The sequence below is a fragment of the Calypte anna genome, chromosome 26 (genome assembly GCF_003957555.1).
Source record: "Calypte anna isolate BGI_N300 chromosome 26, bCalAnn1_v1.p, whole genome shotgun sequence".
NCBI classification, from domain to species: Eukaryota; Metazoa; Chordata; class Aves; order Apodiformes; family Trochilidae; genus Calypte; species Calypte anna.
In genome coordinates, this window is record NC_044271.1 from 5,278,073 (window position 1) to 5,293,923 (window position 15,851).

The 15,851-nt window shown below is 50.1% G+C and overlaps 1 protein-coding gene across 7 annotated transcripts in view; it reads right to left on the minus strand.

Annotated features, from left to right (window-relative positions):
* ANKS1A (ankyrin repeat and sterile alpha motif domain containing 1A) overlaps nucleotides 1-13,113 on the minus strand; it is a 104,103-nt gene extending 90,990 nt beyond the window's left edge. For all 7 annotated transcript variants that reach the window (XR_003988564.1, XM_030465372.1, XM_030465368.1 and 4 more), the window contains exon 1: nucleotides 12,887-13,113. Coding sequence is in view for 6 of the 7 variants with exons in the window: in XM_030465372.1 (XP_030321232.1) it covers nucleotides 12,887-13,113 (227 nt within the window). In the remaining variant the exon portion in view is untranslated. The remainder of the gene's footprint in view (nucleotides 1-12,886) is intronic.
* Nucleotides 13,114-15,851: the final 2,738 nt, after the last annotated feature.

Below are 15,851 nucleotides of genomic sequence, written 5' to 3' on the forward strand. Positions count from 1 at the left end.
GCATGCTCAGAGGGTGCCAGCTCACCCTGGTACCCCATGACAAGCAGGGAGAGATGTGAAGCTTCAGGAAAAGGGAAATGAGACACCCTGATACTGAAAACCAAATGCACAGGGACAGGAGAAAGAGGCCCTGAAGGAAGGGAGAGCACGGGACTGGAGAATTAAGAGCCAGGACAAAGCTTCCACTTAAGCATTTGGAGCAGGGCTTTGCCCTTCAACACAACCACAGCAGCAGTTGAGCTGCTTCACCCACAAAGCTCAATTTAAGCACATCTCAAATCCCAGTGCTCTGGATTAATCCGAAGTCCCTGGAGGCTAAAGAAAGACACGAGCAAGAAATGAACTGGCAACAATGCAGGACACAAACAAGACAAATCCATGGCACTGCACTGACTCCAGCTGAAATTCCTTCTTGATGAGCTTTATAATTGGCTGCCCTAAGAGCAAGTAACAGGGAAAGGAGAGAGCAAAAACAACAAGGGAAATGAAGGGAGCAGGAGAGTGACCCAGTGGTGGTGTGGATGGGGACGCTGGGGACACACCTGGGCAGTCCCATCCAAAAAGATCCTGCTGGTTCTTGGTGTCAAGCAAGCAGAGAAAGCATCAGCTTAAGACAAGAGCTCTTTAGAAAGGTGCAGAAAATAAGATGGAAATGGAAAGAGACAGCTTTTAGCTCCAGAAGGATCTGGGAAATCCAGCCTGTTTAAAAGCAGGCACGAGAGTGAATGGCCTGAGCAATAAATTATTTCCAAACCTTGAGATAGCTCCTATAAAGTTGTCATTACTTGTCTACACTATCTGTGGAACAGAGATAAGGTTAGAGCTGAAAACCAGCAGTAAGTCAGCCAGCCAAATGGTATGTATTAAATGCTAATGTCCTTCCCCTGCTCACTGCTCCTGGGGAAGGCCAGGAGGGCAGGCAGAGCCAGCTGGATCCCCAGTGCTGCTCAACACAATTAATAATGGAACAGGCAGCAAAGAGAGCTCTTCCCTGCACATCTCACTCTCTACCTTAAGCTTCCAGCTCTGTTTTTATCCACCTGCCAGATTCAATTTTGCCCAAGATGACAAGCCAGCCTCAAACAGCTTTTTTTCCTCACCAGGAAAAAGCACATTTTCTTTGGGGAACGTGCACAGTGTAAGAGAATATGTTTCAAAACCCCTGAAATATTTCTACCCATTTATTTCACAGCATATGAAAACAGTTCTGGGCTTTTTCTCCCTTAAATACAGTTTGCCCAGCCAGGAGCTGCTTTTAGTGGCAGAGCCTTTCCCAGTCCCAATGTAAAGGAGGAAAGTCTATATGCAAGTCAAGAGTACTAAACTATCAGCTTATGCAAGGATAAATCTCTCCATTACCTCAAACAATTTCAGGATCTTTGCAACTCTGTCCCAGCAAATAATTCCATCTCAGCTGAAACAACTTATCCCCATCTCACTCCTAGGATCCATAGCATTTCAGTGAAAGCACAGAGAGCAGCTCTGCATAGCTGCCTTGGAGGAGCACTGAAGACCATTAAATTGTACCCAACTTTCTCAAGGAACTGAGAAGAAAAAGCACAAATCAAGCACAAGTGAGTCAGGGAGAAAAAAATTAATTACCTCCAACTCAGATAATGTCAGAGACTGAAAACTCAGAGTCTGGTGAAGCAGTTAAGGTCAATGCACATGAAAAAAAAGCCACAAAAGTTATGCACACACATATTATATATATTTATGCACACACAATTTAAATGCAACATTTAGCTCTCAAAATCTTACTACAGGTTTCATATTTCTTCTATTTGTTAACTGCACCTCAAGAGCCAACATCCACCCCATCTGCATCTGGAAAGCTGGGCCAGGGGCTCACCACCTCATTCTAAACAATTTCTTCCTAATGTTTAATCTGAATCTTCCCTCTTCCAGGCTCAGACCCCTCACCCTGGCTCTACAGCCCCCACTTTCCAGCACCAACCTCAGCACAGGCACCCAATGCCAGAGTCCAATGTCACCTTTCAAACTGGACCACCAGAAAGACAGCAGTTTGGTTTCATTAACCAATTTTCTACCTTTTAGGCCTTTTTTTTCAGTGAAAAGGAATGTTAGGGACACATCCAGTAGCACTCTGGGAAAGGAAATATTCCCAAAATGCCCAATCCAGCACTAATCCAGCATGTACTCCAAGTCTCTGTTTTTCTCTCTTTTTAACTCAATGGAGATGAGCTGGTAGAGTTCAGACCTGTGGCTTCAGACCCCACCAGGCTGAAAAGAGGGCAGAGAGAGAGCCTGAGGTCAGAAGGGGAACACAAGTAATTTAAAATCACCCAGAGGTAGCTCCTAACAATGCTCCAGGACAACCAGAAATCAGCCATGAGGGACCATGGGATGACCTGAGGTCATTTAAACATCTCTTACATGACAGCCAACACTTTATCAAACTTAACACTGAGCAGCCAGAAACCAAGGCTTGGAAAAAAAAAAACAAACCAAAAGAAACAACCCACACTGAAAAGAAAAAAAACCAAACCCAACTCAAGTCCCCAGGACATGTAGTCCCTTATTCAGGTCATCTGATGGACTTCACAACTCTCACAACAAAACCAAGAGCAGAACAGGAAGCTTTGAAGTCTCCAGAGTTCAAGGCTTTATCATAATCCTGCTCCTGCTTCCTAAAAAAAAAAAAAAAAAATCAAACTGGTGCTGATTTTTGAACTGAGGAGCAGTAAGGAAGAGTCTGGGGAACCCATCTGTACCACTGCCCAGGAGGCTTCAAACCTTCCCAGGCACTGGGCTGCTTTAATCGGATTATTCTTTAAAACCAGGCAATTCACTCTGGGATGTTAAACTTGAAAGGATTTCTCCCAGTGTCTTAATTAGGATGAGGCAAAAGTCATTTCACCTCATTTCTAACCCTCCTCTGCATTAGATTGGAAAGACCACCTATGACATCTTCAGGCTTGTTCAGCCTGGGTCTGAAAGGCAGCAGGATATAAATCTGATGAGATAATCTATTTACATCATATTTATGGCACCCACTTTTAGATAAGGTTGTGTTCCTGCATCCTTAGGACGTGGCACTAAAGACACTTCCCTGTAGCTGGAAAAAGCTTGGGGTTTATTTTTAAATGTAATTTCCCTCTAAAAGAAACCATGTGTTTAAATAACAAGGGACAAGCACTAATGCAATCTGCATTTACTAAACTTGAGCAACACCAACTCCAGCTCCAACTTTCCTTAAGCTAAATAACACAGACTCTCTTGGAAAGCCTGGTAAAAGCCTTGCACAAACACACACAAACACACACACGCTTTTTATGGAAGTCTTCAAAGCAACTTCCATAATTTCATTAACATCTTGCTAGCTTCAGATGTACAGACTGATTTTAATTTGAAACACTTAACAGCCAGGAAGGATGGGATATGTCATCAAGAATGTACACAGACACGTGGGCTTGGCATCTCAGAGCCTCCCAAACATTTAATCAGTTTGTCTTTAATAACCATGGGGGAAAAGAGCCACCTGAACAGTACCCTGTGTACTGGAGTTTGCTACAGCTCTTGGTTTAGGCAAAAGTAAAGTCAAAATCTGTGGAAATCTACACACTGCAGAGATAAGAGTTTTAAACTCAAACTTACCCAGCAGTCTGGATGCTTTACAGGATTTTTTTGCCAGGACACATTTATGGAAAACTCTGCCCTGGTACATGTTATGGGGCATCAGCTCCATACCCAGTTAGAATGAAGTAAGATTTAGCTCAGGAATTCATCCAGCCTTCTCCAGGGCTGTTTTCCACTCCCTACAACAAGGATTCCCTGATAAATCCTGAGCATTTCTCAAGAGAGCTGTGGTGAGTCAGTGCAGGACAAAGTCATTTTAAACTCAGGTTTCCAAACATGCCCTTGACATGATGAACACCAGGTCCTGCATGACATCCAAGTGCTGCCTGACTTTAGGCAGAGCACTTCCCCACCCCTGAGAGGGTGACAGGGAAGTTCAGAAAGCAGTCCCTTGGGAAATGGGATCTGAATAGCTCTGAGGGCATCATACAGGCTCTCCAGGTTTTGCATGAAGGAGGTGATGTTCACACACTTTAGCACCAGTTTCTCTCCAAATGCAGCTCACACCTACCTGCCCTCTGTCTTTAATTAAGCATTTTACCCCCTCATCAGTCTCTTGAAGATCTTTCTCTTGCTGACAACTCCAGTCCCAGGTGGACCAACATTTCAATTTCTGTTTTTCTGCCTTCTGCAGAGAGCAGCTGTATTAGCTTCTCCAGTCTGTTGCTATAGAAACAAATCAATCCTCAACAGTTTTATTTTTACCAGTTTCTGTGAAATAGGATTTATCTCATTTCCATGACTAAGCTGTACTTCAGAGTGAGCTCTTTGGGACAGTGACAGTGCCACCTCAGTATCACACAGGACTTTGCAGGCAATGTCAATGACAAGAGGACATTGCCATCACCCTTATTCAAAGGCACCTTCTTCATTTCAAGAGGACACTTCACCCTGAAACAATCCCTGTGGCCAGAGCATCACTGAGGTGCACGGAGGGGAAAAGAGCAGAGGGAGAGGATGGCACAGCCTGGAAGACCAGGGATGTGCTGGGAAGGGTCAGCAGAGCACCCACCTGGAAGCTGCAGCACCCACCAGGTGTCAGACACCCTCTGTGCAGGCAGAAGGAGCATTTTGCATCAAGTCCCCCCAGAGAGCTGCAGAGGAAAGCTGAGGCCAGCTCTGTGTGAGCTCTCCTGAAAGGCAAGGGGCTCTCCTGGGAGCTGGGGCATTAACACATGTTATCTGCTGCTAACCAGCCATGCAGCCCCTCTGGGTGCTCTGATGGCAGGAGCTCAGCCTCCAGGAACTTCTCTTATCCTTGTCCAAGTGCAGCTGGAAGGAGCTGCCTTTTAGTCTGGGATGAATGGAGCATAATCTGTATCTATCACCTCTCTTCTGCACCACATCTTCCACTCAGGCTTTCCCATCCTGCTGGCCAGGAAAACAATGCACTGTATTTAAAAAGAAACCTCACTGGATCAACACCATGGCTTGGCTCAGCTGCTCCTAATACATCAAACACTGGTTTGGACATTCACCTTCAGAAAGCTCAGCTCTCTGCCAAACACCTTGAATCAGCCAGAGAAATGCAGGAGCCACAACACCAACCTGAGCAGCTCCACAACACCCCCAGTCTGAGCAGTCCACATGCAGGGAGGAGGCACTGCCCACACTACTGAGAAAGGGAAGGGAAAGGGAGATCCTGCTCCTCCCTGCTGTCACCTGCAGCTTTCTGCCATTTCCCTCCTATTGGAACTGTGCAGCTCCACAAAAGTTCTGTCAGCTCAGCCAGCTGGAGTGATTCACTCTGGCACAGCCACACAGCCAGGGAAAGGAAAGGGGGGAGGACAAGACCACTGCTCTCAGCAACTGCTGGACAAGCTTAGCTGTAACCTTCCCATTTCACTACTCAGAGCCAGAACACGTTTGTTGAACATCCAGCATCCAGCTGAACTCTGGGCAGCTTCTGCTGGTGAAACCCAGGGCTCTGGGGGCACTCAAATCTGCAGTGCCACTGCTGCACTTTGGGCACTGCAGACAAAAGCAGAGGGGAATGAGGCTGTGGAAATGTTGAGTGTCTCATTGCTCAGATATCCCATATTTATTGACATGCATACTGTGGGTTTGGTCCTGAAACTCCTCCACACAGCTCGATGGCAGGGTGAGTTGGGGTACAGAGATCAAAAAAGCCACCAGGGGATCTCAAAAACATCCACTCAGGCTCAGGAGCATCCACTCTGCCACTGAGCAATCCCCCTGCAGGAATGTGCTGAGTGCTGCTGCTCATCCCAGCATCCATAAAGTCAGCCCCAAAGCCCTCAAGATGCACATTCCAAGAGTGCACCTGGCATTTGAACCAAAACATCAGTTTCCACCTCAAATTGCTCCTGCAGGCACCCTGAACACAAATCACCTTCTCAGTCCGTGGGCTTCTTAGGGCTTTTTAGGATATTCCAGCCAGCTCCTGAGCATGGAAAATAAGTAACCTGCATGTCAGGGCTGCATTTCACTCTCCTCCCCATGCTGGAGCAGAGCACAAATCTTATGTGAGCCCTGTGGATGGCAGGAGCTGCAAAATGATGCTCCTGGGAAGGAGTGTAACCTAGCAATTGGAAACCACCCTGGGAGAATCTCTGTTCCAGCAATGCACAGGGATCCTGCAACCATTTAAATCCTGGCACCTGACAGCAGAGGGTAAATGGTTTGGTTCTGCCATCCTCACCACCATCCAAACCTCCTCACCCAACATCCTAACCCATCTGCTGCTCCTCATCTCGTGTCTTCTGACTCCCCTCATGGAGTGTTTGGGAAAGCCTGGGTGAGCAGATGGATATTCCCCAAACCTGTTTGGCACTTCAGAACACTCAGCTGAGAAACTCTCAAGGCAAAGTGAAAATGAAGCTCATGTGTTCCCACCCTCTGTCTCACACAAACTCGTGGGCACTCCCAGGAGAGCAAATCCCAGGACACAGGGGGAGGCAGCACCTGGGGAAAGCCTGATGGGGAGTGAATAGCCAGGAGAATTCAGCCCCAGTCTGGACACCCAGCAGGTTACAGAGCCAGCATCAGAATAATCAGAGTCTGGAGTCACTGCCTACACAGTTAAGGGAACTTTACTCAGAGTTATGCACTGACAGTGTTTTGGTTGTGCCACTTCCATCCATTCCCATCTGCTCCCAACTTTTTCCCCCATTTCATTCAGCTCCCACATCCCCTCCACAGCACCATTGCACCTCCCTTCAACTTCCAATCATCTCTGTGCCAACCAAACCAGGCAGCTTGGCATGGAAACCTCAGAGTGCAGCCCGGGTGTCTGGGAGGAAGCAGGACAAAACTCTCCCAAGGGAGTTTCACAGCAAGGGAAGCCACCTACACAACATTTTTTTCATCTGCAGTCAAAGCAAGCCCTGGGTGCTCCATAAAAACCAAGTCCTGCTCCACAGGGGATGGCAGCACCCATGGTTTAGGTGTGCAAAGCTTAGGGCATGGCTCATGGCACTTCTCCAAGGACCCACAGCCTGGAAAACCCAATCCTCCCCAGAAACAACCCCCCCATCACAGAGTCACACACAGAAAAAAAAAAAAAATAATTCCAAAGCCAGCAAATAAAATATTCCAAAGCTGAATTAGAAGCTGACACAGATACAAGTGCCTAAGAGTCACTGCCAATAATTGCAACCTTCCTGAATTAGTTAAAAAGTGCTTAGAAAACAGTTCACCAAACAGATCTGGTGCACACCTAATGCCTGTGGCATTAATACTCTCAGCAATACCAGAGTTCAGGTATCTAATTAAAGAGAAATCTCTCCTGCTTTGCTGTTTGCTTGGCAGGGTGTGGAATCCAAGACAATTAGAAAGTGGGTGAGATATTATTAATCACACCCCTAAGAAGGGTGAAAGACCCAGTACACTGATTTCTAACCCAGCCTGGGTTTATCAGGACACACCAGGAGCAGTTCCCTTTTTCTGGGGAAAGGGGAACAGGGAAATGTTCTGTTTGCACCTTTACCCAAAGCTGGAAGCTTGGACCTTGGAGCTGAGCTGCTGGATCAGCCAAACTCCACAGGACTCACCATTTATTCACAAGACCTGGCCAGAGGGACCAGGATAAGACACCCCTGGGGAGAGGCACACACAATCCAACTCCTCCTCACTAGCTATGGAATGATTCCTAATTATTTCCCCCCCCTCCCATCAGCTGCAGCATCCATGAGGGAATCTCCCCTCCCATGGGAAAGGGGGTGGGCAGAAAGGTTGGAGCCAAACTCTGAGACCACCAGGAGACCACGTAGCACTAAGAACCCATCCAGCTGCACGAGAAGGATTACCAAACCTTTTTTTTATTTTAATGGAAATTCTTTTTCTGACTTTTAAGCACATCCAGGCTGTTGGAAGCTGCTTGCAGTGTTCAGCCATTACACCATGTCATTTCCTAACCAAACAAAATACTCACCAGTAACAACTGCTGCAAATTGAGTAGAACACTTGCAGTGGCTTCTGTGAAGCAAGAAGCAAAGCCCTTCCCACAACAGATGTATACAAAAACCTCCTAATTCACAGCAGAAGTTTCTCCTTGATGCACTTACTGAAGATTACATATACAAGCTGGGGCTAAACAGCAGCCTCAGTTTCCCCTCTTGCCAACAAAGATTCAGTCTTTTCACATCACCAGATGAAAATAAAAAGCTTTTTTCCTGCAGATTTGGCTTTAACACAATTCATCCCTTACTGCTCCTGGCAAAACCTCCTGAATGCAGCTTGATATTTCAGGCCACAGATTATTTTGTTGCTTCCTGCCTTTAACTTCATAATGGAGAAGCAAAAAAAAAAAAAAAAAATAGCCAAATTCTGCAGAAGTGCCCTCTAGACCCCAAGAAAACTTGTGGATTCACAAAGCATCTCCAATTCCTGGATTTGCTTTTGCTTATGAGCATTAAGCTGTGTTTGCACTAAGTTGGTATTATCTCTGGATGCTGACTAGAAATGCTTTGAGACATGAGATAAAGCTTAAAAAAACCAGAGCAGCCAGAGAACAGGCAAGGAGCAGAGATCTGCATCAGCCTCCTGGACCTGTCTTTCAGCAGATTTCCAGGCCCTGAAAGGATCCCAACCACCAGGTTAGAGGAGCAGATCCCAGAGGCTGTGTGGATGGCAGCACAAAGCCAAGCTTCCCCCTCAAACCCTGGCAAGCCACCACCTCTTTGTAAGCCCCACCATCTGCTTCAGCAAAAGCCAGGCACCCATCTCCCTCTCCTCTGCTGCTTCTCACCCTCCCCACATCCTCCTTATCACCTCAACCTGCTGCTGCTTCCCTTCCCTGCCTCACAGCAGCTCCCCACCAGGGTTTATTTTCCTGCCTAATATTTTCAGGCTCAGCGAGTGGCACATCCACCCCCCAGGGAGAGACTCAAGCTTTCATTTTATCTCTGTGCCTCCTTCTCCCCGGGCTTATCAGGGTCTATCACAGCTGCCTTCCTGCTTACCTGCAGAAATTGGTGATTTCATTTGGATTTTGTGCATGGCTCACCCCCAGAAGGCTCAGCTCAGAGATCTGAGCACAAAGCATGAAAGCTTCAGCCCCTGTCAAAGTTTCAGTGACAATAAACCCGGTGGGCAGTTAAGTTTCTGGGATAAAACAACAGAGTTCCAGACAATTTACTGCTGGGGGCATCTCCCAGGGCTTTATGGAGCAGCATTTGCTCAGTTTCTTAAGGAAATGGCACAAAATAAGTTGTGTTCCAGAGCTCCACACCAGGGCTGAGGTGGGATGGGGGCAGGGAAGGTGCCTGCCCCAAGTGGCTCCTGCCAGGAGCTGCCTCTTTGGTACCCAACTCAAAACCTGTTTCTGAGACACCTGAAACACTGCAGAACTGCACCAAAAAGTGACACTGAAAAAGAAAAAAAAAAGCTAAATACTCTGCTGACATCCTAGAGACCTGAAATCAGGTGGAGGAAGGAAGGTGGGAGCTCTGTTTTATGACTCTGTTGCTGGAGGTTGTTCAGGGGGTGCAGGACAGCCCAGCAGCTCCTGCATCAGGGGAGAGCTTTAAATACAGGAGCAGGACCCAAAAACCACCACACAGAGAGAAGAAAAATGCCAACAAGTTGGCTGAGGAAAGGGAAACACAAAAGGTACAGAACTGATCACAGACAGGTTTCTCCACCCCAAGTGAGGGGGAAGAAACCCTTAATTAAAAAAGCTCCCATGGCCAAGGGAGGCACGAAGTCACCAGCTGAGCCTTCCCCATCAACTTGCTTCTTCCATTAATGCTTCCCCTTAATTGGCCCCATGACCATCCCTGGGCACATGTCCTGTCTGTCTGTATTGCTTTGAATCTAGAAAACCATTGCAATCATCCTTAGGGAAAACACACAAACCAACCAACCCCTAGGATCTAAGCTTGAAAGGAAAACCCCTCAGCTGTGGAACAACTTGAAGCCATTCCTGCTCTGTCCCACACCTTGGGATGCTGGATGGGAGGAAGGAGGGGTTGGGGGGTGGATCCAGCCCAGATTTTGACACCTCAACCCTTCCAGCCTCCTCCCACAGCACCAGGCCCCTGTCATTTGCCAACCTTCCACTTTCCAGGAAGTGTGAGACAGCTGGAATTCCACCTTCTGTTTCCCAACCCTTGAAGTGATTTTCAGACAGGTGAAGTTAGTTAAACACCAGGTTGCTCCCTGCAGCATCCTCCCTGCCCCTGGGAAACCACATGAGCTCCAGAGGAATCGTGTCCCTCCAGAGCTGGAGTCAGGAATCAGGTCTGGCACTGGGGCAAGAGACAATCCCACACTTTGCAGAGTCCAGAGAGAGAGACAGGGAAACACAGGAGAAACTGCCCAGATTTCTTCTCTGACATCTCTGAAACAGCCTGGCTACTTTTTTTTTTTTTCTTTCAACTAAATTCCCCAAGCCCAATGTTTTGCTGCTGTGTTAAGGCAGGAGGATGTTTGCTGCTGTAATAAACCTTCCAGCAGAGCTTGTGTCTCCTAAAGCTGTCCCACAGCCACACCAGGGCACTGAGCACTCACTTGAGCCTGCACTACAGAGAACAGAAGTTCTGAGCAGTGCTCAGCTCATCCCAGCTGCTCCCCAAGCAACCTTCAAACTTCTTTGCAGGTAAATTCAGCAGCTCTTATAAAAAAACCCACAAAAACCTCCTCACTCTAAACCCAGCAGAACTCTTCTCACCTGCAGCCATTTAAAAGTCAAAGCCCAAGGAGTTGCCAGAGCACCAGAAACAATCAGAAAGTCTCTAAATCACCCAAAGCACATTTTTGGTAGCTCCCCTGCAGCACCCACAGGACCCCCAGGAGGTGACAGCAGGCAAGAGCAAAGTGTCCTCCCAGTCCCTGATGGTGTTTGGAGCCCTGAGATTTAGACCACAGCTGCTGCTTCCTACAGACGTGGCCACCATCCACCCAGAATGGCCACCATCCACTCAGGTTGGCCACCATCCACTCAGGTTGGCCACCACCCACCCAGGATGGCCACCACCCACCCAGGGGGTACAACCAAGCACTTGTAAACCCAGGGCTGCTGCTGATGTCCCACAACAACTCAGGGATGTGCCACCACGATTCCCAACAGGCTGGGAACACCAAGATGGAGCCCCTGCTACCACCACAAAGATGGAAAAAGCCCAACTGTGACCGCAGGGAGAAAAAGGTTCAGGGATTGGGAAGTTTGGAGGGGGAAAGGGATGGTTACAGCACCAGCTGCCACAGTCACACACAGTCAGGGACTGCAGAAGCTGAGATGTCCACCTCCCTTCAGTTCCATCTACAGAGGAAACTCCATTTAGAGGGGAAAACCCCAATAACCTCTGAGAGATGACAGCTTGGCTGGTACCACACACCACTGCTGTCTCACTGAGGATAAAATGGTCACCACTGTCACCACACAGCATCAGAAAGCAGAGGGGAGCTGTTAGAGCAAGAGGCTGGTAACACTTGAGGTGTGTGTTCAGCTCCCTGACCCCTCTCCACTTTATCTCAACACCCCACGAGTACATTCATCTCCTAAGGCAGAGAAGCCTGAAGTGCCCAGAGCCATTTCCCCACTCCAAACAAGGGCTCTGAGTGTTTAATTTCTATAAAGAGGAGAAGAAAGTTGGACCTGAGAGCAGATTTCTGTTTCAGAGAGGCAAACCCAAGCACAAGCTCAGCAGGTCTCTGGCATTCAGCTCAAGTGCTGATATGATGATGTGAAAGGAGAAAGCAGCTCAAATTTAGGCACAAACAGAGCAGTCACAACCCCCCCAAACAGGCAGGTTGTCACTCAGCACTGGATTTAAACCTCCTACCCCAATATAAACAGAAAGAGAACATGAACAGCAGCATTTCCAGAAAAAAAAAAAAAAAAAAGCTGAAATAGCAAGAAGCTGCAACTCAAAAAACAAAAAACACACCAGCAAGAGGGTTCCTTGGGAGATGCCAAAAAAAAAAAAAAGGGGAGGAGTAAAAACCAACAAAGGTCTAAGAGCTTCAAAACAGAGCAAATCCCCCAGCTCGGCACTTTAAATGCCAAAGCAAACGAGTGTGCCCCCCAGCTGAGCCCCAAGACCCCCCCAGCCCCCAGCTGAGCCCCAAAACCCCCCCAGCCCAGCCTGGGAAGCAGAGCAGGAGTGTCCCTGCCAGCTGTGAAAATCCCTGAGGAAGGGCAAGGGAGGAGGAGGAGGAGGGAGAGGACACCCTGCTCACCCCCCAGCTCTCCTCCCCCTGGGAACCCCCCACACCCTGGGTGCAGACTCAGCAGCCTCTGCCAGCACCCTGGCCCCCAGTCCCCCACCCAAGGCATCGCATCCTCCCAGTTACCCCAGTCTGCAGCTCCCAATGGTAACCAGAGGCACCCACAACCCCATAGCCTGGAGCAGCCCCGGGGAGCAGCACCCAGCCCTGGCAGCACCCACTCCAGACAGATCCCTCTCCTGGCCCCTACTGCTCCTCACCTTGGGGCTCCCCCAGCCCATCCTCTGTGCCCCCCACAACCTCACACCCCATCCCGTCCCTATCCAGGGGGACTGAGCTCCCCCCCCATGGGGGTGACCCCCAGGCTGACCCCACACTTCGGATCCCCTCAGACCTCCCTCAGCCACCCCTTTACCCCCACCCAACCCCCTCAGCTCTCCCTACAACCCGAACCTCACCCTTCCTCCATCTCCCCATCCTTTCTGCCTCCCCCCCCCAACCCCACAGCTCCATCCACCCCAAAACCTCCCACATCCAACACCCCAAACACCCCCCCTCCCTCAACCCCAGCACCCTACAGCCCCTCATTCCCCCTCCCAACCCTTACAACCCCCAAACCTCCCCTTTTATTTCCCCCCTCACCTCAGGCGCTCACCTGAGGAGACTGGAGAGGGGGTGCCCCACACCCCCGCTGCTTCCTCCACCTCCTCCTCCACCTCCTCCTGCGCTTCCACCTCCTCCTCCGCTTCCACCTCCTCCTCCTCCTCCTCCTCCTCCAGAACTCCCGAAGCCAGAACTCAACCTTTTCCCTGATAAAAGCTTTTCCACAGCTGGAAGGTTCCCGAGCCGAGCGGCCTCCAGCAGCTCCTGCTCCTTCCCCATCTCCCGGCCCGACCGCCGCCCGCCCGCCGCCGCCTCAGCACAAGCCACGCCCCCTCCCTTCCGGGGCGGGGCTTAAGTGTGAAGGGGGCGTGGTTTGTGAGGTGGGGAGGCGTGGCTAGCATGAAGACACTCCGCGAGGGGGCGGGGCCTGCGGGAAGGCGGGCGGGGACTTCGTCCCCGCCCGCCTTCCCGCAGGCCCCGCCCCCTCGCGTTTCTTTATCAATGGGAACGCCCACTCGGTGTTTTTATCAATGGAGACGCCCACTCGTGGGGGTTTTTCAATGGAAACGCCCACTCGTGGGGTTTTTTTCAATGGAAACGCCCACTCGTGTAATTTCCTCGCTCTGGGATTTGGTGTCTTGCGCTCTGAGCTCGGTCGGGTGTGAAAGGAACAGCTCAGGCGGTGTCTGCTTCGAGTTCCTGCAGACAAATTGAGAGGATCCAGAGCTGTTCTGGGTTGGGCCAGGAGAAAGGGGATTTTCTGTCTTGTGCTTTTGCTTTCAGCTCAGTCTCTTGGCAGGAGCTGCACTCCTGAAATGAACAGCAAGGTTCTCAGGCAGTGGCTGCTCTGGGACTGATAACTCCATGGTTATAGTTCCAGCCAGAGCCTGGGGTGCAGAGCCAGGGACACTGCTCAGCTCTGAGGAACATTTTACCCTCCAGAAGGAGCAGAGAGGTCCCACCTGCAGCCTCCTTTGGGGAGGAAGGGACAAGAGAGATGCCAGAACTGACCAACCAGAGGATTCCATCCCATACACCTCACACTCAGGAGAAATCTGAGGGATCACAAGAGCTTCCAGCTTCCTGCCCTTCCTGCTTCCCTTCCTTCACCCATTCCCTGTTTCCTTCAGCATCCTGGGAGGATTCCATCCCTTCCTCTGCCTGTGCTCCTGATCCATCCCAGCCTGGATCTGTGTGTTCCTGCCTCCAGCTCCCAACTGCTCCTGACCCCAGGATTCCAGCCTGGACTTTCCCAGGGCTGCCCTGCAGCCTCGGGGGTGATGTGAGAGTGATTGGGGGGAAAGGGGGAGGAACCTGGGATCAATTTTCCTGGATATCTGTTTAGATTTGGTATTTTTTCCTTTTCATCATTCCTGTTTCATTAAAGGTTTGCAGTTTAGTTCCCAACCCATCAGTCTCTCTCCCTTTCTCTCTCTCCTCTCTTTATCAGGGAGGGGGATTAATAGGGAGCATCTGGTATTCAGTTTAATTGCCAGTGTTAAATCCTGACATTCCTCAATGGAACCTTAACTCCCACCCAATTTGGGGTTTTCATGGATTTTATTTATTTATTTTATAAATTATTTATTTTATAAATTATATGTATATAAAATATATATATTTTATTGATTTATTCTGGATTTTATGTGTTTCCCACCCGAGTAAGCTCAAAAAGGGGATGGCAGAACATCCAGCAAGTGGAATTGGGGTCAAATCCCATCTCCTGGTTTTTTGGTTTTTTTCCACATGCTCAGGGTTCCAGTGAAAGGATTGGGGTATCCACAGGAGGATCAATCAAGGAGGTTTTGTTGGGAAGGTGAAGATTCAGCCCTGTTTCCCCCCTGAAAGGCTTCAGGGAGTGGTGGGTTGGGTTGGTTTGGTTTGGTTTGGGTTGGGTTGGTTTGGTTTGGTGTTGTACTGAGGATGAGGATCTGCAAAGGGGCTGCTGGAATTTCAGAATCATGGAATTCTTTGGGTTGGGAGGGACCTTTCAAACTCATCCATTCCCAAACCCCTCCATGCCCAGGGACACCTCCCCCAGCCCAGGCTGCTCCAAGCCCCATCCAACCTCCAGCACTGCCCGGGATGGGGCAGCCACAGCTTCCTTGTGCCTGGGGCTCAGCTCCTCAGCAGAAGAGTTTCAGGATTCTGTGTGCCAGGAATCATTCCCCACATTTCCTGCCTTTGCATGGAGGTACCTGAGATGAACCCCTCCAGAACAGCCTCACTGCCAGGGCCTCCATCTCTCTGTGCCCCCCTCTCCCAGGCCCAGGGGCTCTCTCAGTGGGTCTGTCCCTTCTTGAGCTGAGTTCTTGTTTTCCCCCCCAGGCTCCCCTGGGTGCTCACAGCTTCATTCCCTTCCCCCTTCACACCTGATTTAATTCCCTCTCCATGAGCCCTGCCAACTCCCAGCTGAAGAAAGTCCCTTTCCCTCTCCTGGGTAACTCTCCCCCATCCCCTGCCACAGGGCTGGTGCCACCTCTGGGATCGAACCCCCCAGATTCAAGCCATGGCCCCAGCCAATGATCCATCTCCTGGATGGTTCTGCTGCCCTGAGCTGCCCCCTCCCCACAGAGAAACCAACTGGGAAACCAAGGGGGGAGGATCCAGAGGCTGAGGGGGGATGGGGGCAGATGGGGACCAGTCCTCCCCAGCACTCTCCACCCCAGTTCCACCAGTGCCCCTCCCAATTCCTCCAGTGCCCCCCCCCCCCAGTCCTTCCCCTCCCAGTTCCCCCAGCTCCTCCCAGTTATCCCTGTACACTCCACACCTTCCCTCCCAGTCCCCCCAGCACTCCACCCCCAGCCCTCCCAGTTCCTCCTTCCCTGTTCCCTCAGCGCTCCCCAGGACTCTTCACCCCAGTTCCCCTCCCAGTACTCCCAGTGCTCCCAGTTCCCCTCCCAGTGCCCTCCCAGTGCCCCCTGTTCCCCGTTGCCATGGCGACAGCCCCGTCCCCTTCCGCCTCCGGAAGTCGCGGCCCTTGCCGGCAGCCGTAGCGTGACGTCATCAGAGGGCGC